Raw genomic sequence first — 23,145 nt, forward strand, 5'->3', positions numbered from 1 at the left:
TGTGCACTGGCTCCTCCCTCTATGCCCCTCCTCCAGACCTCAGTTAAGGAAACTGTGCCCCGAAAGAGCTGACACAACAAGGAAAAGATTTGGAATCCAGGGTAAGACTCATACCAGCCACACCAATCACACCGTACAACTTGTGATAACCATACCCAGTTAACAGTATGAACAACAACTGAGCCTCAGTAACAGATGGCTCATAACAATAACCCTTTAGTTAAGCAATAACTATATACAGGTTGAGTATCCCATATCCAAATATTCCGAAATACGGAATATTGCGAAATACGGAATTTTTTGAGTGAGACAGATAGTGAAACCTTTGTTTTCTGATGGCTCTATGTACACAAACTTTGTTTAATACACAAAGTTATAACAAATATTTTATTAGATGACCTTTAGGCTGTGTGTATAAGGTGTATATGAAACATAAATGAATTGTGTGACTGTACACACACTTTGTTTAATGCACTAAGTTATTAGAACTATTGGCTAAAATGACCTTCAGGCTGTGTGTATAAGGTGTATATGAAACATAAATGCATTCTGTGCTTAGACTTGGGTCCCATTGCCATGGTATTTCATTATGGGATGCAATTATTCCAAAATACGGAAAAATCCGATATCCAAATTACTTCTGGTCCCAAGCATTTTGGATATGGGATACTCAACCTGTACATGTATTGCAGAGAGTCCGCACTTGGGACGGGCTCCCAGCATCCACTACGGACTACGAGAAATAGAATTACCGGTGAGTAAATTCTTATTTTCTCTGACGTCCTAGTGGATGCTGGGAACTCCGTAAGGACCATGGGGATTATACCAAAGCTCCCAAACGGGCGGGAGAGTGCAGAGGACTCTGCAGCACCGCATGAGCAAACTCAAGGTCCTCCTCAGCCAGGGTATCAAACTTGTAGAACTTATATGTAGAATGTTTGACCCCGACCAAGTAGCAGCTCGGCAAAGCTGTAAAGCCGAGACCCCTTGGGCAGCCGCCCAAGAAGAGCCCACCTTCCTTGTGGAATGGGCTTTCACCATTTTGGATGCGGCAATCCAGCCGCAGAGTGAACCAGCTGAATCGTGCTATAGGAGGCTGAATATGTAGCACCCCCGGAACAACGTCTGAACTTCAGGCAGTGAAGCCAGTTCATTTTTAGAGAAAATGTATAGGGCCGAAATCTTGACCTTTATGGATCCTAATTTTAGGCCCATAGTCACTCCTGACTGTAGGAAGTGCAGGAATCGACCCCGCTGGAATTCCTCTGTAGGGCCTTCCCGGCCTCACACCAAGCAACCTATTTTCACCATATACAGTGAAAAAGTCTTGCGGTCACGTCTTTCCTAGCCTTTATCAGCGTAGGAATAACTGCATCCGGAATGCCCCTTTCCGCTAGGATCCGGTGTTCAACCGCCATGCCGTCAAATGCAGCCGCGGTAAATTTTGGAACAGACAGGGCCCCTGTTTGTCCTGTCTGAGAGGCAGAAGCCCTGAGTCCTCTGAGAGCATTTCCTGCAGCTCCGGGTACCGAGTCCTTCTTGGCCAATTCGGAGCAAAGAATATTGTTTTCACTCCTCCTTTTATTACAATTCTCAGCCCTTGGGTATGAGAGGAAGAGGAGGGAATACAGAGACCGACTGGAACACCCACGGTGTTACTAGTGCGACCACAGCTATCACCTGAGGGTCCCTTGACCCGGCGTAAAACCTTTTTTTAGCTTTTTATTGAGGTGGGACGCCATCTAGTCCACCTTAGGCAGTTCATCAATTTGCAAACTGCGTGAAGACTTCCTGATGAAGTCCCCACTTTCCCGGGTGGAAGTCGTGCCTGCTGAGGAAGTCTGCTTCCCAGATGTCCACTCCCGGAACGAACACTGCTGACAGTGCGCTTACTTGATTCTCCGCCCATCGAAGAATTCTGGTGGCTTCTACCCTCGCCACCCTGCTCCTTGTGCCGCCTTGGCGGTTTACATGAACCCCTGCGGTCTGACTGGATCAGAACCGGTTGGTCGCGAAGCAGGATCTCCGCTTGACTTAGGGCGTTGTATATGGCCCTTAGTTCCAGGATATTGATGTGAAGGCAAGTCAGTTGACTTGACCACAGACCTTGAAAATTTCTTCCCTGTGTAACTGCCCCCCACCCTCGGAGGCTTGCATCCGTGGTCACCAGGATCCTGTCCTGAATGCCGATTCTGCGGCCCTCGAGAAGGTGAGCACTCTGCAGCCACCACAGGAAAGACACCCTGGCCCTGGGGGATAGGGTGATTAACCGATGCCTCTGAAGAGGTGATCCGGACCACTTGTCCAGTAAGTCCCATTGGAAGGTCCTCACATGGAACCTGCCTAAGGGGATGGCCTCGTATGATGCCACCATCCTTCCCAGGACTCGAGTGCAGTGATGCACTGACACCTGTTTTGGTTTTAATAGATTCCTGACCAGTGTCATGAGCTCCTGAGCTCTCTCTATCGGGAGATAACCCTTTTCTGGTCTGTGTCTAGGATCGTGCCTAGGAGAGGCAGATGAGCTGTAGGAAACAACTGCGACTTTGGAATATATAGAATCCAGCCGTGTTGCCGTTACACTTCCAGAGAAAGTGATACGCTGTTCAGCAACTGCTCTCTTGATCTCGCTTTTATGAGGAGATCGTCCAAGTACGTGATAATAGTGACACCTTGCTTCCGCAGGAGCACAATCATATCCGCCATTACCATGGTGAATATTCTCGAGGCCGTGGAGAGGCCAAACGGCAACATCTGAAATTGGTAATGACAATCCCGTACCGCAATTCTGATGTACGCCTAATGAGGTGGATAAATGGGGACCTTAAGGTATGCATCCCTTATGTCCCGATTCACCATAAAGTCTCCCCCTTTTTAGGCCTGTACTGACCGCTCTTAGCGATTCCATCTTGAACTTGAACCTTCTCAGGTATATGTTCAGGGATTTTTAATTCAATATGGGTCTGACCGAACCGTCTGGTTTCGGGATTACAACATGGTCTAATAATAACACCCTCTTGTTGAAGGAGGGTACCCTTGACCACCACCTGTTAAAGATACAATTTGTGAATTGCAGATAACACTGGCTTCCTCTCTTGGGGGGAAGCCCGCAGGGCCGTCGGTGAGGGGGCATCTTCTCACAGTCCAGCTTGTATCCCTGAGACACAATATCTATTGCCCAGGGATCGAACATGGAGTGAACCCACTTGTGGCTGAACTTACGAAGGCGTGTCCCCACCGGGCCTAGCTCCGCCTGTGGAGCCCCAGCGACATTGGTGGATTTTTGTAGGGCCGGGGAGGACTTCTGTTCCTTGGAACTAGCTGCTCGGCTCTGACAAGAAAGGACGCCCCTCAGACTTTCTTGTTTCTTTATACGAAAGGCTGCATTTAATAATGTCGTGCTTTCTTAGGCTGTGCAGGAATATAAGGCAAACTAGCAGAATTACCAGCTATAGCTGTGGAGACCAGGCCCGAGAACCCATCTCCACACAATCCTCAGCCTTCCATATGCCTCTTAAGTCGGCATCATCTGTCCAATGCATATTCTACAGGACACGTCAAGCAGAGATCGACATAGCTTTGACTCTAGGACCCAGTATACTCATGTCTCTTTGGGCATGCTTTATAACTATATATCTATCACTTAAGACAGCATCTTTAATATATTTATATTGCATACTAGGGTCTCATCTCTGCTGATAAGGTACCTGTCCACGCTGCCACAGCGCTATAAACCCATGCCAACACAATCGCCGGTCTGGGTAGTATACTAGAATGTGCACGCTATCTGCAGGATCCCTGAGAATAGCAAGTGCTACCATCTGTGCAAACAAGACACCCCAGGGGAAGATTCTCAACATATCCTGGCCCTAGTGGGGAAAGGATACAGCCTGAGAATTCTCTTGTGGGAAGCTGCCGTCTCTTGTCTGGAGATTCCTGCTCTTTTTCCTCATGAGAGGAGGGAAATTTATCTCAGCATTCTTCCCCTTAAACATGTGTACTCTCGTGTCAGGGACAGATGAGTCATCAGTGATATGCAAATCATCTATTATTTCAATAATCATATATTGAATACCTTATAGCCATCTTGGCTGTAACTTTGCATTATCGTAGTCTACTCCATGTCGATATCAGTGTTTATTATTTTGGATAGTGAGCATTGAGAGACTCTGAAGGTCTCTGTGACATAGGGACAGACATGGGTAGATTTCCTGTCTGTTCTCTAACCTTTTGTGCAATAAATTCACCTTAGCACTTACACATATCCAAACAGGTGTCGGCGTTGTCGACGTAAACACCCTCTCACACACATATCTGCTCTATCACCTCCTTAGAGGAGCCTTTTACCTCAGACATGTCGACACACGCGTACCGACACACCACACACACAGGGTATGCTCTATTTGAGGACAGTTCCCCCACAAGGCCCTTTGGAGAGACAGAGAGAGAGTATGCCAGCACACACCCCAGCGCTATATAACCCAGGGATTACACTACAACTCAGTGTTTACCCAGTAGCTGCTGTATATACAAATTTTTTTGCGCCTAAATTTATGTGCCCCCCCCATCTCTTTTCACCCTTTGTGTACCAGGATACTGCCGGGGAGAGCCTGGGGAGCTTCCTTCCAGCGGAGCTGTGAAGAGAAAATGGCGCTGGTGTGCTGAGGAAGAAGGTCCGGCCCCCTCAGCGGCGGGCTTCTGTCCTGTTTCTGACTAAAAATGGCGGGGGTTTTACACATATACAGTTTTCCAGACTGTATTATGTGTATATATTGCCAAAAGGTATACTTATTGCTGCCCAGGGCGCGCGCCTCCCCCCCCCCCCCCCCCAGCACCCTACAGTGACCGGAGTGTGTGGTGTGCAGTGGGAGCAATGGCGCACAGCTGCAGTGCTGTGCGCTACCTTAATGAAGACCGGAGTCTTCTGCCGCCGATTTTATCTCCTTCTTCTGGCTCTGCAAGGGGGACGGCGGCGCGGCTCCGGGAACGGACGATCGAGATCAGGCCCTGTGTTCGAACTCTCTGGAGCTAATGGTGTCCAGTAGCCGAAGAAGCACAAGCTAGCTGCACGCAGGTAGGTTTGCTTCTCTCCCCTCAGTCCCACGTAGCAGTGAGTCTGTTGCCAGCAGATCTCACTGAAAATAAAAAACCTAACAAATACTTTCTTTCTAGCAAGCTCAGGAGAGCCCACTAGGTGCATCCAGCTCTGGCCGGGCACAGATTCTAACTGAGGTCTGGAGGAGGGGCATAGAGGGAGGAGCCAGTGCACACCAGATAGTACCTAATCTTTCTTTTAGAGTGCCCAGTCTCCTGCGGAGCCCGTCTATTCCCCATGGTCCTTACGGAGTTCCCAGCATCCACTAGGACGTCAGAGAAATATACTGGTAGTATAAATGGCTCCAAAACAAAAATTAAACCTAGTGTGAATGTATATGCGTGTATATGTGATAGAGAATATAGATTGTAAGCTCCACTGGGGCAGGGACTGACGTGAATGGCCAAATATTCTCTGTAAAAGCGATGCGGTATATGTGTGCGCTATACAGATAACAGGTATGAAATAAATAAGAGCTCTGTTCTTCCAACATAAAACGCTTGGTTCCCATCTAATATAAATACATAATAATGAGTCATTTATTTTAACCTTGACAAAAGATCTGTTACAAACTAGTTTGAACTAATGTGTTCCGAGAAACAGGATTATCAGATAACACATAGTACCTCATATATAATAAACACCACACATTATTACTTTAAGTGTATAGTTTTTATTAACAGATTTGTAAAAAATTTACAGAATATATATAGTTGCCATACTAGAACCTGAGTTCTTTTGAAAAAGTTTGTTTTAAAGAGCAAGACGATAAAAAGATCAGTGTGTAAGACATTTTTTGTATAGATTTCCTTAATACTGTAGGCTAAGGCAAGTTTTGGCAGAATGTTGTTGAACGCCAAGCCTCAATACAACCTTCCAAGCCCATACCTGGAGAGAGATCGGCTGCCATTATATGAATATTTAAGGTTTTTTTTCCATTACGAATGTTTTAACATCTTGCAAAAAGTGGCAAAACTCTGTAAAAAGTGAGCAATATAGATTAGGCATTATATATAAATTCATGACTACATAGAACCATAAGTACGTTGATAATTTGCAATAAAATACTTCATATGTTCAAGGTAAAAGCACACTGCTTTGGGAATGCACTGTTTACTGCATAGTATAGATCATCATAAAAAGCTACAGTTCCCATACATGTTTAAATACATAAGTGAATACAAGTCTAATGTTAGGCTTACATGAAAGTTTAAGGCACAAAACAAACATTAAGCTATGAATGAGATTGACAAATGCACCATATGAAACAAATCACATAACACAAGAGCAAAATTCAAGTAATCCTCAATGTTGTTATGCATAAATGAAATTTCATGATTCCCTTTTAAGATAATACTCTGGGTGAGTAGAGATTCATTTGCTTTCTACCTCACATGGATAAAGGCACTAGTTCTGCATTGGTTGTGCAAGTTAAGTCCAGACTAGTCAGATTTCATGCTTCCTAGGAAAAAAATACAGCATGCTTGGCAGTTCTAGGGTATCTATTTGGACCATTTTTAACGCTCGAGTTGCTGTACAAGAACGAGCCAACAGTTTCTGCATCATAGCATATACTTTCCCTCCATACGACCATTTGTGATGTATCCTGCTACGTAAGGTCTAGTGTATGTAGGCAATAAGGAAACTAGAGGTTCTACAATAACTGACTGAACCTGTGTGCACTGCTACAATGAAATATATGATATTCTTTTGTCTTACTGTCTACATGCAACTGCAAAATGAATTGTGAGCTTTCTTCAGGCAAAGTGACGTGGTTTCTAGTGACTTTGGCAAATGCTAGCCCTCGAGTGTGAACAGAACTTATTTTTGTTACTCTGTTCTCCACAGTAACATACTGTTCTGTTCCCAGTCAGCTCCATGAAGAACAGAGATATGCAGTGTTATAAATGAGTAATGCTGTTCTACACACAGGAAAATTAAACCGCACGTCAGACTTCCAGACTATAAGAAATACAGAATGGAATATTTTCTTTTGTTCCATCTGCTGTGAAATGTTAGCTGTGGGGCAAAGTAAGGCAAGTACCACAAAAGCAACAAAGCAGTATGCTTTTCAGAAGGCAAGGTGAAAGATAAATAGCCTGTGCATGGTAGTTTAATGCAGTTTTCATGCAGATAAATATGTTGCAGTGAAGGTTAGTGCGGGGAACAGCCTCAGTGAACAGAACAAAGTCAAGTAGGATGTATTCTCTGTAGATTAGCACATCGTACGCTGCTCGCTGCCAACTCCGTTTTCCGCACAGAGAGCAAATGCTTATTTTCTTGCTAGGGTTTCCGAGAGCTTCTTGAGCCTTTTCTTTAACTCCAGAGGGAACTTCTCATAGCACTTCTTACAGACCGGCTTCATGTCAAATTCAACAAACTTGTTCCTGGAAAAACAGAAAGGTATGTAAGTAACACAAAGGACGTAACATAGTAAGTCACACTTAAAATTACTTTTATTGCATTAACAGTACAGGGTGGTCCATAAGTGTGGAAACACCCTTATAAAAAGGAAATGAGTACGGAAATATTAAGCCAGTGTCTACACAGGGATCCGGTCTCTAGGTCGACCACTATTTGTCGATAGTAACTAGGTCGACGGGGTCTCTAGGTTGACAGGGTCTCTAGGTCGACAGGTCAAAAGGTCGACATGAGTTTTTCACAATTTTTTCTTTTTACTTTTTCATACTTAACGATCCACGCGGACTAGGATTTGTAATAGTAACCTTTCATGCGAGGGGACACGGTGCACTAATTGGGGTTCCCGGTCACTGTACGGAGAAAACAGCACAAACCCCCCCATAAAAAAACTCATGTCGACCTTTTGACCTAGACCCTGTCGACCTAGTTACTGTCGACCAATAGTGGTCGACCTAGTTACTATCTACCTTTCATACCACACCCGTCAACACATATGATATAGGAGTGGGTCAAAACTTTTTTCGGTTACGTCACCAGTATGATGGCCATCTTGAAGCCAGCCATCCTGAATTTAACTTTTTTTTTTCTTTTTTAATTGATTTTTTTGACTGTGTGACTAAAGTGACGGATAGAGGTGGAGCCGTGGCTATAGCTTATCTAGACTTTAGTAAGGCTTTTGACACTATTCCACATTGCAGACTGCTAAATAAACTTGAAAGCTTAGGATTGGATACCAAGATTGTTGAATGGACAAGATCTTGGTTACAGGATAGAAAGAGTAGTAGAGTTGTAGTAAATGGAGTGCATTTAAAGGGAGGAAAATGTTACCAGTGGAGTACTCCAGGGATCTGCCCTTGGATCAGTGCTTTTTAATATCTTTATTGGTGACATTGCAAATTGCATTAAAGGGAAACTATGCCTTTTTGCAGATGACACAAAGGTATGCAACAGGGTAGACACACCAGGTGGGGTAAAACAAATGTTCGAGGATTTAGGTAGACTAGAGGAATGGTCAAGAGTGCAGCAATTACAGTTTAATGCCCAAAAAAGCAAAATCATGCACTTGGGTCTCAAAAATCCAAAAACTAAATATAATATTAATGGTACTATACTGGAAACTACTGAGGAGGAAAGGGATCTAGGAGTCACTATTTCAGGTGACTTAAAGGCAGGTAAGCAATGTAACAAAGCAACGTGGAAGGCAAGTCAGATGCTTGGTTGCATAGGGAGAGGAATCAGTAGCAGGAAAAAAGAAGTAATAATGCCACTGTATAGGTCATTGGTACGGCCTCATCTAGAATACTGTGTTCAGTTCTGGAGGCCATATCTTCAAAAGGATATTAATACATTAGAGACTGTACAAAGTAGGGCAACTAAAATGGTGCATGGCCTACATCACAAAACATACCCAGTAAGACTAAAAAATCTCAATATGTATAGTTTGGAGCAGAGAAGGGAAAGGGGGGACATGATAGAAACTTTCAAATATATCAAGGGTTTTAACAAAATCCAGGAGGGAAACATTCTTCAAATGAAGAGAAGCAATAGGACATGAGGACATGCACTGAGACTGGAGGGGGGAGGTTCATGGGAAATCTGAGGAAAAATTTCTCCATAGAAAGGGTAGTGGACAAGTGGAATAGCCTCCCATAAGAGGTGGTAGAGGCTGAGACAGTAGAGCAATTTAAACATGCATGGAATAGACATAAGGATATCCTTACAAAGAAATAAGGATCAAATAAGGTTTGAGATAAAAAATATGGTAAAAAAAGGGGGCAGACTAGATGGGCCAAGTGGTTCTTATCTGCCGTCACATTTCTAACAAGGTTTCCTTTTGCAGGTAGGGACATTAATGACAGTGGCACGAACACAAACAGAACGCATTGACATTGTCTTGCTATCATCTGGAGATAGACGCATATGTGCTATTGCAAATAATTTCAACCAACAGATACCCAGATAGGCCACTCATTACTCACAGTGCAGTTGCCAAACTCCTTGTCAAATTGCACTGTGAGTAATGGATGGCCTATCTGGGTATCCATTGGTTGAAATGATTTGTAACGTGTGCTTTGGTCTCTAGGTATCAAGACAATCTCAACACTGTTTGTGTTAGTGCCGCTGTCATTAACGTCACTACCTGCAAAAGAAAACTCAGTACAAAACTGAATAAAGATACATTAAAACGAAAAACACCATTGTTTTGCTTAAGAAATTCTGCATCTGTTTGATGTCACAGGACTACCTTCTCAATTAAAAAAATTAGAGTTGCATTCAATATGGCCGCCATACTTGTGATATACCCTATAAAGTTTTCCCCCACTCCTGTATGGCATGTGTAGACACTGGATTAATATTTCCAAACTCATTTATTTGTTTTGACCAACAGAAGGAAATGCATGAAACTAATACCAACAGAATGTTAATAGATAGTATTTATACTATGTTTTCTGCAAGCCCTAAAGGAAAAAAGTTTTGAAAAGTTCTTCAAAGTAAACATGATCAATAAAAAAGAAACATGCAATTACACAACAAGCACGTGATAACACCCAAAAGCAAACAGAGCACACACATTAGTTGCACAAAAACACAGCTCAAATCCCTTTTGTATTATTATTTGCCTCCATCTACATGGTAATTTCAAGTATTTCCCTGTTAGAAAGCTGCATAGGCCACATGCTCACGTGAATGGCTGGCTGACATTTTTATAGCAGCTGTTGAAGCTTCTGGCCACAACCATTCCCTAGGATTATTACTTATCTTCATCACATAGGTAATTACCTATTAAAGGGATGGATGGATAGATAGGTGTCCCAAAAGAGGCACTCTGAATCAAAAAGACAATGGAGACAAGAAGTCCTGCTAGACTTCTTGTCTCCGCCGTCTTCTTTATTTGGAGTGCCGCATTTGGGATATTGGGGCAGATGTATTAATCCTGGAGAAGTAATAAAGCAGTGATAAGTGAAAAGTGATAACGCACCATCAATCAGCTCGTCCTTTTCCAAACCCGTAATGATTGGCTGATGCGTTATCACCTTTCACTTATGACTGCTTTATCACTTCTCCAGGTTTAATACATCTGCCCCACTATGCTAAGGCTGTTTGCAGCTTATTTGGATGGCATCGCACAGTACCTTTGTAGGAACCACTGACTGGTTTGCTGCCTAGACACCTGGATGGAGGTGTTGGGAGAGCTTAATAGACCCTGCATGTAAAAGTCAGATGGCCCATATGAACGTTAGAACTTTTCATCACTCTATGGCAGGCATGTCCAAACTGTGGCCCTCCAGCTGTTGAGAAACTACACATCCCAGCATGCCCTGACACAGCTTTAGCATTCTCTGACAGCAAAACTGTGTCAGGGAATGCTGGGACATGTAGTTTCACAACATCTGGAGGGCCGCAGTTAGGAACATCCCATAGAGCAGACATGTCCAAAGTGATCATGCTTTTTCCAGATATGAACCACAGCATGCACTTTACACTGCCAAGAATGCACATGGACTCTATAAGACATATTTACCCTTTTCTACATGCAGTTTTAGTCCTGTGCTTAGCAATACTGTGTGCTGAAACGGAAAGCAATTGAATTTGCTGTATTAGAAGTCTGCCATATAGCCATATAACGACGCACACTTATGGAATTCTCTAAGTATTTGTGGTCAATACATAGGGGTATATGCAATTCACGGCGAATCGCGGCAAATTATCGCCGTTTTTAAATTCGACACAATTCGACAGGTGAATTTCCGGCAGGTGGCTGCCGGAATTCACCATATTCAATGAAAAACGGATTCGACAGTCCCGCGGGCGAAAAACGGCCGATTTGCCGGATTTTGCCGCAATTTAAAAAAATGGGGAAAAACACGGAAAAAAAATGGAGTGGGGTCCCCCCTCCAAAGCATAACCAGCCTCGGGCTCATCGAGCTGGTCCTGGTTCCAAAAATGCGGGGGAAAAATTGGGCAGGGATCCCCCGTATTTTTAAAACCAGCCCCGGGCTCTGCGCCTGGTGCTGGTGCAAAAAATACGGGGGACAAAAAGAGTAGGGGTCCCCCGTATTTTTTACACCAGCATCGGGCTCCACTAGCTGGACAGATAATGCCACAGCCGGGGGTCACTTTTATGCAGTGCCCTGCGGCCGTGGCATTAAATATCCAACTAGTCACCCCTGGCCGGGGTACCCTGGGGGAGTGGGGACCCCTTCAATCAAGGGGTCCCCCCCCCCAGCCACCCAAGGGTCAGGGGTGAAGCCCGAGGCTGTCCCCCCCATCCAATGGCTGCGGATGGGAGGCTGATAGCCTAGAGTAAAATGACAAGAATATTGTTTTTTCCAGAAGAACTACAAGTCCCAGCAAGCCTCCCCCGCAAGCTGGTACTTGGAGAACCACAAGTACCAGCATGCGGGAGAAAAACGGGCCCGCTGGTACCTGTAGTACTACTGGGAAAAAAATACCCAAATAAAAACAGGACACAGACACCGTGACAGTAAAACTTGATTACACACTGCCGACACACATATACTTACCTATGTTCACACGCCGACATCGGTCCTCTTCTCCATGTAGAATCCACGGATACCTGAAAAGAAAAGATCAATATACTCACCTCAGCCAGGGTCCAGAGATAAATCCACGTACTTGGCAAAAAAAGAAAACGGACACACGGACCACCGGACTGAAAGGGGTCCCATGCTGACACATGAGACCCCTTACCCCGAATGCCGGGACACCACGTGACTCCTGTCACTGAAGTCCCTTCAGCCAATCAGGAAGCGCTACTTCCGTGGCGCTCACCTGATTGGCTGTGCGCTGTCTGTGCTGTGACAGCGCATCGCACAGCTCCGTCCATTATATTCAATGGTGGGAACTTTGCGGCTAGCGGTGAGGTCACCCGCCGGTCAGCGGCTGACCGCGGGTAACCCCACGCCATTTTTTTTTTTTATTTTACCGTTCCAGCACTAAAAAAAAATAATAATAATAATATTTTAAAAAATATATAAATAATACTTGTGCCTACAAAAAAAAAAAAAAAAGAAGTACCTAATCCCTTCTAATATAAATAGATATGCTATTCCCCCCCAAAAAAAACATGTTTAAATTTTTTTTTATTGTTTTCACCCTCCAAAGTGTGGCGGATTGAAAATGACGAATTTACTGTCTAAAAGCACTGCTGTCGAATTTCCAAACTTGAATTGAATATGCTTTTGTCGAATTGCAGCACTTGTATCATTGCAGAAAAGTCGAATTTGCAAAAAGTCGAATTTTGAAAGTCCGTTTTTTTGACGGAAAGCACTGAATTGCATTGACGATTTTTTTTTTTTGGCGAAAATGACCCAAAATTCGACAATTTCGGGAATTCGACCGCAATTGCATATACCCCATAGACTACAAATAATGGGGAAAAGACACAACTGTACTCTAGGCTTTTCACTTATGTGCGCTTTGGCTACGGACAATATTCCAAAAGATTAGGCGCCTCGTTTAATTGGGGGCTTGGCCATAATACTTTCATGCAGACTCTGCAAATCTACAGCTAAGTATATTTATGATTTATTACTTCATCGATAGCTCACCTCTAACCTCCCACAGCTAGTTAGTGAAATACAAACTCACGCAGGCAGGCCACTAACCCATGTGACAAGGAAATAGGAAACAGTTCAGAGACAGGATCCCTTTTTCTTTTTTTCTTTGTCTTTTGTATCTTTTGAAAGCTTGGAAAGGCGACGTTTAAATTCATCCGGCATTTTCTCGTAACAGGGCTTGCAAGTGGGCTTTAAATCTATCTCTACAAATTTATGCCTTTGTTAATCCCAGGGAAAGAAAGAACAGCAAGTTTGATAGAGAAAGCAAGGAAAAAACAGCATAAAAGCCTTATAGATGTGTCACCTATCCACAAATCTTGCCAAATAGCCCCATTTATCATGCCACGCACTTTGGTACTTAACCACACCAAAACCTTAATAGTACATACCGTAGTACACGGTTTGTAAAACAAGATGCAAAACTGAGGAAAAAGTAGCACAATGAAGGAAGAAGAAGCAAAGTTGAGGAAATAGTACGCAGGGTATGCCAGATACTGCAACCCAGAGTATGGTTGATTATGTATGTATTATGTAGAACAAACATGGGCAGAGTTAACGAGTGATAATACGGTTATCACTTGTTACGAGTGTTAAATGGTGTGCGAGCCAATCAACTCCTGTCATTTTTTCAAACACATAACAGTTAGGAGCTGACTGGCTGAAGCACCATTAACGTTCATAACGAGCGGTAACATAATATCACTTGCTGTTAAATCTGCCCCCAGTGCACTATTTACATACTAAGATGCAAGGCAAGACTCAGGGGAAAAAAGGTAGCACAATAAAGTAAGAACTAGCAGAAAAAAATAGGATTTTAATACCTACCGGTAAATCCTTTTCTCCTAGTCCGTAGAGGATGCTGGGGACTCCAAAAGGACCATGGGGTATAGACTGTATCCGCAGGAGACATGGGCACACTATAAGACTTTGAATGGGTGTGTACTGGCTCCTCCCTCTATGCCCCTCCTCCAGACCTGAGTTAGAAAACTGTGCCCAGGGAGACGGACATTTCGAGGAAAGAATTTATTGTTTAAACACGGTGAGTGTTGACAATGCTAAATTCCTTTGTCGTATAAACAACCCTTATGAAGCTAAGAACACTGTACGCTGTTTACTTAAGAAGTACCGTAATGGTACGCTATCTGCGTAGCGATCGCTCAGCCGTAGGCGAGACGCTCAAGCGTCACGTTCGCTCACGGCCCAGTGATCACAGGACACGTTATTGATTATGTCTAGGGGAATGATTCGCTGTAGCGTAGCGTACGCTCGAGACCACGAGGAGGTCACCAGCGGTGCAGGCGCTCACAGCACAATACCTTTATATTTAAACCTTTTAACAATGTAATGCGCTATATATCTTAATGTGAATACAGGGTGTAAGTGCAACCTTGTGTAACCTGACTAACTACAAAGCTGATTGAACGTCACCGACGCTCAAGTGAACACTTAACACTATAGAAAATACACAGATACTTGTTTAGGGTTCCAAAGCCTATTATCTGTATTATATCTAGTATACTTGTAAAAGAGTAACACAGTACAAATGATACACTACAATATAACAAAGACTTCCTAACCAAACACCTAACTAGGGGATAAACTACAATACTATCCTGATCTAATACAATACAATACAATACAATAAAGTTTAGTCTAGGGGAGATATGAGAGAAAAGAGAAAATAGAGAGAGAGAAATAGACACAGAGGGAGAGAGAGAAATTGGCTCACAGAAAGACAATGATTACGGAGAGAACTTACGCACAAAGGGTATGATCGCCTGCGCCTCGATATCCAGCTCCCGATTATCAGCAGATAACCGTTGATGAGAGAGTGAGAGCTGGATGTGGTCGGTCTGCCTATTTATGCCCCACACACAATGCAATCTCCTAGTCCCTACAATCCTACAGTTTATTGGACACAGGAATTCGGCCCTGTACTGTAACCAAAGGTCATAGGTTGATTCATACAGGTGGGCTGTGCTGATTTCCAACAGCTCAGGTGGGTGGGGAACTGGGTTTCCCGCCGCATACCTGAGTATGTGCAAATCATAGAAATGGACATAAACTTCTTATGTCCATAACTATTCGCACGAGCGATTAATACGCTCCAAACCAACACCGGAATATTGCTAATTAAATACTCTTCCGATGGGTATCAAACACTGCTGTATGACTCCTGTTAGACCCTTCGTGCAATACAAAGAGGGATTCCTCCGCTCAGGGACATTCTATCTAAACCAAACTTACAGAAACTATTGAGGGGAACATGATCTATAAACTACATTAATTGTGAACATTTGTAACTAATGAGTCGCACGCTACGATCACATAAACTCTACCGTAAATGCGCATACTGCGCGTGCGAGTGCACGCTATTGCGGGTATGCGCTTCCACGGGAGAGCGTATGCACGCGCAGCACGGACCAGTGTGCGGTGCAAATATGGCATCGTGCATAGAGACATTTTTCTGACTTCGACAGTGTCATACCAGCTCACACCACGAACATACCGCAGAACGTGGCATTCAATAGAACACCAGCCAACGGCATTAAAAAATACATAGCCACATGCTGATAAATATATAACACAACCTGTGTGTCAACACAACCAATAATAAGATACCGCATGTCATGGCATGAACAACGTCAGCAACAGCCTGACAGAAAAGAAACACCCATATATATTGGTAGATGCTCAATTAGCTTAGTGATATCATTCAGGTGCTCGAAAGGGAGGGGTATTTCTAAGAAAAAAAGGCATTTGTTTCCCCCAGCACCCTGAATGATAACCGTAACCAGATATAAATTCCACATGATAATAGAATTCAGAGATCTTCGTTACACCACAAGAGTGTAACCATAACCAATAACCGCAGACACAGTACGCACTGGGACGGGCGCCCAGCATCCTCTACGGACTAGGAGAAAAGGATTTACCGGTAGGTATTAAAATCCTATTTTCTCTTACGTCCTAGGGGATGCTGGGGACTCCAAAAGGACCATGGGGTTTATACCAAAGCTCCAGACCGGGCGGTAGAGTGCGGACGACTCTCCAGCACCGATTGAGCAAACATGAGGTCCCCATCAGCCAGGGTATCAAACTTGTAGAGCTTAGCAAAAGTGTTTGAACCCGACCAAGTAGCCGCTCGGCAAAGTTTAACTGCCGAGACTCCTCGGGCGTTCGCCCAAGAAGAGCCCATCTTCCTAGTAGAATGGGTCTCCACCAACTTCGGTAACTGCAATCTAGCCGTAGAACGAGCATGCCGAATCGTATCACAGATCCAGCGTGTAACAGACTGCATAGACGCAGGCGCCCCAATCATGCTGGGAGCATATCGGACAAACAGAGTCTCTGTTTCCCCAATCTGAGCCAAATTTGGCGACATAAATATTCAACATCGAAAGACTTTGAATCAGCCAATGCTTAAGTAACCACAGGCATCAAAATAGGCTGGTTTCTGCGAAACACAGAAACCACTTTAGCAGAACTATTATCCGAGTTCTCAATTCCGCTCTATCCACATGGAAGATCAAACAGGGCTCTTGTGAGACAAAGCCGCTACTTCCAACACCCGCCTTGCGGACGCCAAAGCCAATAGCATGACCACTCTTCAAGAGAGAAATGTTAACACAACCTTTCCTAAAGGTTCCACTCAGTGTGACACAAGAAAACACAACACCACGTCAAGGTCCCACGGTGCCAAAGGGGCACAAATGGAGGTTGGATGTGCAGTACTCCTCCCACGAAAGTCTGAACTTCCGGAAAGGTGTTTTTTTGTTTTTTTTTAAAGAAAATATATAAGGCTAAAACTGCACTGAAATGGAGCCCAACTTTAGGCCTGCATCCACACCTGCTTGCAAAGAATGGAGAAGAACGACCCAGCTGAAATTCTTCCGTAGGAGCCTTCTTGGATTCACACCAAGACACATATCTACGCCAACTACGGTGGTTGCCGTTACTTCCTTTCTAGCCTGAAGAAGTGTGGAAATGACTTCACTGGGACTACCATTTCAGGCTAGGATATGGCATTCAACCGCCACGCCATCAAACGCAGCCGCGGTAAGTCTTGATACACGCCCGGATCTTGCTGTAATAGTTCCTCATGTAGAGGAAGAGGCCAGGGATCTTCTATGAGTAAATCATGAAAAACTGGATACCAAGCCCTCCTTGGCTAGACCGGAACAATGAGGATCGCCTGAACCTTTGTTCTTACGTTTATCACCTTCAGAAAGAGTGAAAGCGGAGGAGACACATAGACCGCCTGAAAACACCCAAGGTGTCACGAGGGCGTCCACTGCTATAGCTCGAGTGTCCCTTGACCTGGAACAATATCCCTGAGGTCTCTCGTTGAGGCGAGACGCCAACATGTCCAATTGAGGCACTCCTTAAAGACTTGTCACTTCTGTGAAAACTTCTTCGTCCGACAGAACTAACACGGGCAGATCTCGAAGAATATGTTCGCCGAAAATAGCTCTTAATTCGGGAAAGCTTATTGCAGACAAGCTTCCCAACTTGAAATTTTCCTCTGGAAATACTTCCCTTGCAAGGACTGCTCCCCAGGCTCGGAGATCTGCATGCATGGACACCAGGATCTAATCCTGGATCCCGAACCTTCGTCCCTCTAGGAGGTGAGAACCGAGCAGACTCCACAGGAGCGATATCCTGGCCATTAGGATTATATTCCGGTGCATGTGCAGGTGAGACCCGGACCACATTTCCAACTGGTCCCTTGAAAACCACTCTGGCATTTAACTTGCTCACCGAGAAGGCCTCTTAGGCCGCACCCATCCGCTTCATTAACGGAACCTATTGATGGATTGTCACTGCAAATCTGATCCGACTCTGGATCCTCAGACCTCTTTCCACAGGAAAACCACAGAACCTCAACTGTTCAGTATCTACTCTGATACCCACCTCCGACATCTGCGTGGTTGGGAACAACAGCCATTCCCCTGTGTTGAAGAACAGTCAGAGAGAAACAACGATTTGCACCACTTGTTTCTTGACCTCGCCTTAATCAGGAGAGCGTCTCAGTACAGAATAACAATGGCTCTTACTATTGAAAGAAAACCATCATACCGCCATCACTCCGGTGAAATGGCAAATACAATCCTGGATATCCAGCCAGATAATCTGAATGCGGAACACAATGCATTTAAATCTTAGTTTCTTTTTCTTTTTTAAACAGGGACACCAGGACAATGCCCTGAACCTGACGCATCTCTGGTATGGCGTCGCGTACTACCTCCCCTTCCAGAGGGGAAAAGGCCAAATCTATTAGAAAAAACAGTGAGGGGAAACATCTGTAACTCCAGAATGTCCCCCTTTGGATTCTATAATTAACGCACAGGTACTAGTCTATTCCCGGACTTAACTGAAAAGTAGTAGACGAGTCCCCACCGGAGTGGGGTCCAGCCAGATAGACTCAGCACCATGTGGTGGATGTGGTAGAAACAGAAACGACATCCGCTTCTGCGAACCTAACAAGGCTGCAGAACACTTAGCTTTTCACCTTCCACTGTCTGCACAGAAAAGGAAAAAAGAACGGTATCGAACCAGTTAAAGCGACTGCATCCCACCAAAGAATGCGTCACCAACCGTTGTGAGGGAATCTAACTCACGAAGTTAGATTTACCAGCAGTATCCGCCGAGATTGACTGAACTGAGGCATCCCCAAACAGCGGTACACCGTCGCAGGGAAAAACTCCAGTATCTCTCGGAGTCAGACTCAACATTCCCCCGGCCACACCTCCTGTATACTCACGGCAGCCTGCCGCAATGTTAAAAAGAACCAACATAAGGAACATCTCCTATCTCGTTAGGATAATTCTATCGGATGTCTTTCCGAATATAAACACTCCCTCATGTGCATGTAATGCAAATAAGCCCAAACCATAGAAATAAAATATCACTTAGCTTCCTGTATACGATCCTTTGTGACAGAGCCCCGTGTCGACCAGTAGTTGACTTTCACAGTATTCTTTCCGCCGCAGGAAAAGAATAAACATTCTGACTCCTTGAGAGGATGTGAGACCAACTCGTCACGGCCGACCTAGAGCTTTATCAACAGAGCGACCAGCACATGAGAAGGAATACTATTACTTCAGCATTCATTATAAATCATGAGATGAATATACATATTGTAATACACATATACACACATATCCTAAATATAACATACATATAACATACATATAAGCGGATTGTCCGGAGCCTTCGGGTCCCTAGTGACATTAATGTGTTCTCAATGTGTATGACCATGTACTGAATGCCCCAGATGTGGATCTACCAGGAAACATTATTGTCGACAGAAAACCTAGTAATCGTCGACAGCAGGGAGTAGTAACCAGGCAAAATAACATTCTTGCGACCCCGAGGGAAGTATACATATATAATTTTAATATCACTCCCCCACAATTATTACCATGTCTGTGCTCGAGCTACAGGCCCATGGAACGGTACCATACATATACATATAAATACATATACAGGTATAAGTTAGTTACAGCATGTCAATTTACACCCGGTAATAACAGTTGGTGCCGACAGGGTCACCCACATACTACTGTGTCTCCCCTACAGTGTTAACTTTTAACAAGCATATCACTACCGACCTGTTGACTCAGCATCTACTGTATCAAGTACGAAACAGGCGTCGGCTATGCCGACAGTGAACCCCATAGGTGTTTGTGACAGAACACCCACGCATGTCGACACAAGTGAACTATAGAGGTTATATCTGACAGGGAGCACACAGAGACTATACACAACAATGATTACATGCCCATTTCTAAAAGCAAATAGTGTTATATATCCCTCAACATAACACTAAAGGTATGTGCCCCCCCCTTGTTTGTGCTGTACACATATTTTGGCGGGGACAGTGAGAAAATGGCGCTGAACACTGTGTGTGAGGGCTAAGCCCCTCCCCTCATCGGCACGCTTCAGCCCCGTTATATTTTCCTTCTATAAGCAGGCAGGGGGCCGTATATAGTGTATATACACTATACACCTCCTAAACAATAAACAAAATGCTGTCCAGGGCGACCCCCCTGCGCCCTGCACCCAAGTAAAACCGTTGGTGTGTGGGAGCACTGGCGCGCAGCGCGACCGCTGCTGTGGACTGGCGGGGGTATCGTACGCGGTGCCCGGGGGCCCGACTCTGCTCTTTTGCCAGTCCCAACGAGACCTCAGTAACTGCTGCCCAGGGCGCTCCCCCCCAGCGCCCTGCACCCTGTGAGTGCCGTTGGTGTGTGGGAGCATGGAGCGCAGTGCTACCGCTGCGCTTACCTCCGTTACTGAAGTCTTCTGCCGTCTGACGCCTTCTGTTCTTCTCATACTCACCCAGCTTCTGTCTTCTGTGAGGGGGGTGACGGCGCGGCTCCGGGAACAAGCAGCTAGGCGAACCAAGTGATCTAACCCTCTGGAGCTAATGGTGTCCAGTAGCCAAAGTAGCAGAGCTCTTGAACTAAGAAGAAGTAGGTCTGCTTCTCTCCCCTCACTCCCACGATGCAGGGAGCCTGTAGCCAGCAGGTCTCCCTGAAAATAAAAAACCTAATAAAGTATTTAGAGAAACTCTGTAGAGCTCCCCTAGTGTGTGTCCAGTCACTCCTGGGCACAAAGTCTAACTGAGGTCTGGAGGAGGGGCATAGAGGGAGGAGCCAGTTCACACCCATTCAAAGTCTTATAGTGTGCCCATGTCTCCTGCGGATCCCGTCTATACCCCATGGTCCTTTTGGAGTCCCCAGCATCCTCTAGGACGTAAGAGAAATGTAGCAAGGGTGAGGATAAATTACACAATGCATGTCTGATAGGAGCGAACCTCTCTATGCATCATTATGCTACGCACCAAAAAGTCTAGAACACTATGGGGGTAATTCCAAGTTGATCGCAGCAGGAATTTTGTTAGCAGTTGGGCAAAACCATGTGTACTGCAGGGAAGGCAGATATAACATGTGCAGAGAGAGTTAGATTTGGGTGGGTTATTTAGTTTCTGTGCAGGGTAAATACTGGCTGCTTTATTTTTACACTGCAATTTAGATTGTAGATTGAACACACCACACCCAAATCTAACTCTCTCTGCACATGTTATATCTGCCTCCCCTGCAGTGCACATGGTTTTGCCCAACTGCTAACAAAATTCCTGCTGCGATCAACTTGGAATTACCCCCTATATACGAACTAAGATGCAAGGTTAAGGAAAAAGTACGCAGCATGGGAATTGCTCCAGGCCTCTTGCACCACATTGCAGAAAAGGTGTATGAGGACACATCTGTATAAAATGCTTGAATGCGAAGGGTTTGTGACATCTTGATACATTTACAGGTTGTGAGCATTCCCTAGGGGGCCATCAAGGGGCATAAACAGTAGTTCACAGCGCTTCTCAGTCAAGCATTTCCACATATGAGAAAGTGGAATACAGAGTACATGTTACACTTTCACCCATATACATTCCTGCAACTCATTCACCAGCACTTCTAAGGTTTAGTGAAGTGCTATGAACAGATTGTAGTGCTGTTGGACTGCTGTGGGGGAACCTAACAGACCATGGCACAATTCAGGACCCATGGCAGGAGGCGTGGATAAGCTTTATTGAGCAGTAAGTGAAAATGTAGCAATATTTCCTCCAGAAATAATAACATGGTCCCTCCATTGGAGCAGTCTACAGTATGTCCAAAACGTTACAAGTGTGCAATACTGATAAAAATACATTTCAGGAAATTTCAGATATTAACGCAAGTGAGAAAAAGAGGTAAGCATATTTTCTTGTAGTCTGATAGCACATAACTTAGTTCTCCACTGAGCTGTTCCACCATCTACTTACTTGAGAGTTAACTTTGTGTTGCAGGTAGAACATGCAAAGCAGTTCACACACCAGGCCTTGTTCAGGGCAGACACAACTATAGGAAAACAAATGAAAGTTACAGTATCTTTATCTTTTATATACTTTGTTTGTACAACAATATATTACTTCTTTTCTGATTTCTTAGCACATAACCTGCTGGACTGAACCATCACAGCAGTTTCACCAGGTAAATGCAATGCCTGGTCCTAGCCAGGTTCACAACCAATGTAATCAAGTCATTTAACCTATTAGTAATTGCTATAACAGCAGTACATGACATGAGAGTTCCCTATAACCCCAGATAAGTAGTTTTTCCAGAGTATATAAATGCCTTTTCCACTAGCCAGGAGAGGGCAGTAGTAGCGCCCAAATACTCCTTTAGTTATTTTATGCCCAAATAAAACTTTTATCATTAATAAAGCAAATTTCAGATCTACTGTAGGGACACACCTCAAAAGCAAGCAGATGCTGCTCCTAACATAGTACAGGCAAAACAAAAACTCTGTGTTCTGAGCTATTTTATGCAATGTTTTATGAATCTCCTTCAATGTGACTTTGGACCACAAGTAGTAGTTTTATCGCTGGTCAGAAGCAAAATGAAAATTCTAACCACTATGCAGCACCACCGGCATGCAGTTAAGTTACCGGCTGTCGGGATCCCGGCGTTCAGGAGAGCGACGCCGGAATCCCAACAGATGGTGAAATACTGACGCCCGGAATCCCAGCCACCTCCAGGTATTCCCACTTGGTTGGTGGGTCCATGCTAATAACCAAGTGCTCGGCCTGAAGCGTAGCAAGCCCACTAGGGTACTCGCTGCCTCCCAGTTAGGATTCTGACAGACGGGATGCTGCTGTCTCTGTATACTGACAACCAGCATCCGGTCTGCCAATAAATCGTATGTACTCCACACCACCAACCCCATGACTAGGGAGGTCAATCTAGGGATCGGGAGGATTCCAGGATTTAGGCCAAAAAATGGCCAGGATTCAATCCTGGGATTGGAAGCTCCAATCCCAAGGATTGCGGGATTAACCTGCCCCATTGGTTTGTTTTTTTATGCCAGGCAGCATTGAGAATCCTCAGGAGGCTCAGACGCTGCCTGGTTCCCTCCTCCCAGCTACCCCTGCAGTGTGTACTGCACAGCATGACCGTGTCAAGAGATCACGCTGCGCAGTCAGACGCCAGCCACCCAGACCGCACC

The 23,145-nt window shown here is 44.7% G+C and overlaps 1 protein-coding gene across 5 annotated transcripts in view; it reads right to left on the minus strand.

The window, feature by feature from the left end:
• Window positions 1–5,745: 5,745 nt before the first annotated feature.
• LIMS1 (LIM zinc finger domain containing 1) overlaps window positions 5,746–23,145 on the minus strand; it is a 148,358-nt gene continuing 130,958 nt past the window's right edge. For 3 of the 5 annotated variants that reach the window (XM_063953811.1, XM_063953809.1, XM_063953807.1), the window contains exons 9-11: window positions 21,923–21,998; window positions 13,147–13,315; window positions 7,393–7,482 (exon numbers count right to left, since the gene is read on the minus strand). In XM_063953811.1, the coding sequence (XP_063809881.1) occupies window positions 13,174–13,315; window positions 21,923–21,998 (218 nt within the window). In that variant the 3' untranslated portion in view covers window positions 7,393–7,482; window positions 13,147–13,173. Of the gene's footprint in view, window positions 7,483–13,146; window positions 13,316–21,922; window positions 21,999–23,145 lie in introns of all 5 variants that reach the window. The other 2 variants (XM_063953810.1, XM_063953808.1) reach the window with 1 other exon arrangement.

The sequence above is a fragment of the Pseudophryne corroboree genome, chromosome 2 (assembly GCF_028390025.1).
Source record: "Pseudophryne corroboree isolate aPseCor3 chromosome 2, aPseCor3.hap2, whole genome shotgun sequence".
Lineage (NCBI taxonomy): Eukaryota > Metazoa > Chordata > Amphibia > Anura > Myobatrachidae > Pseudophryne > Pseudophryne corroboree.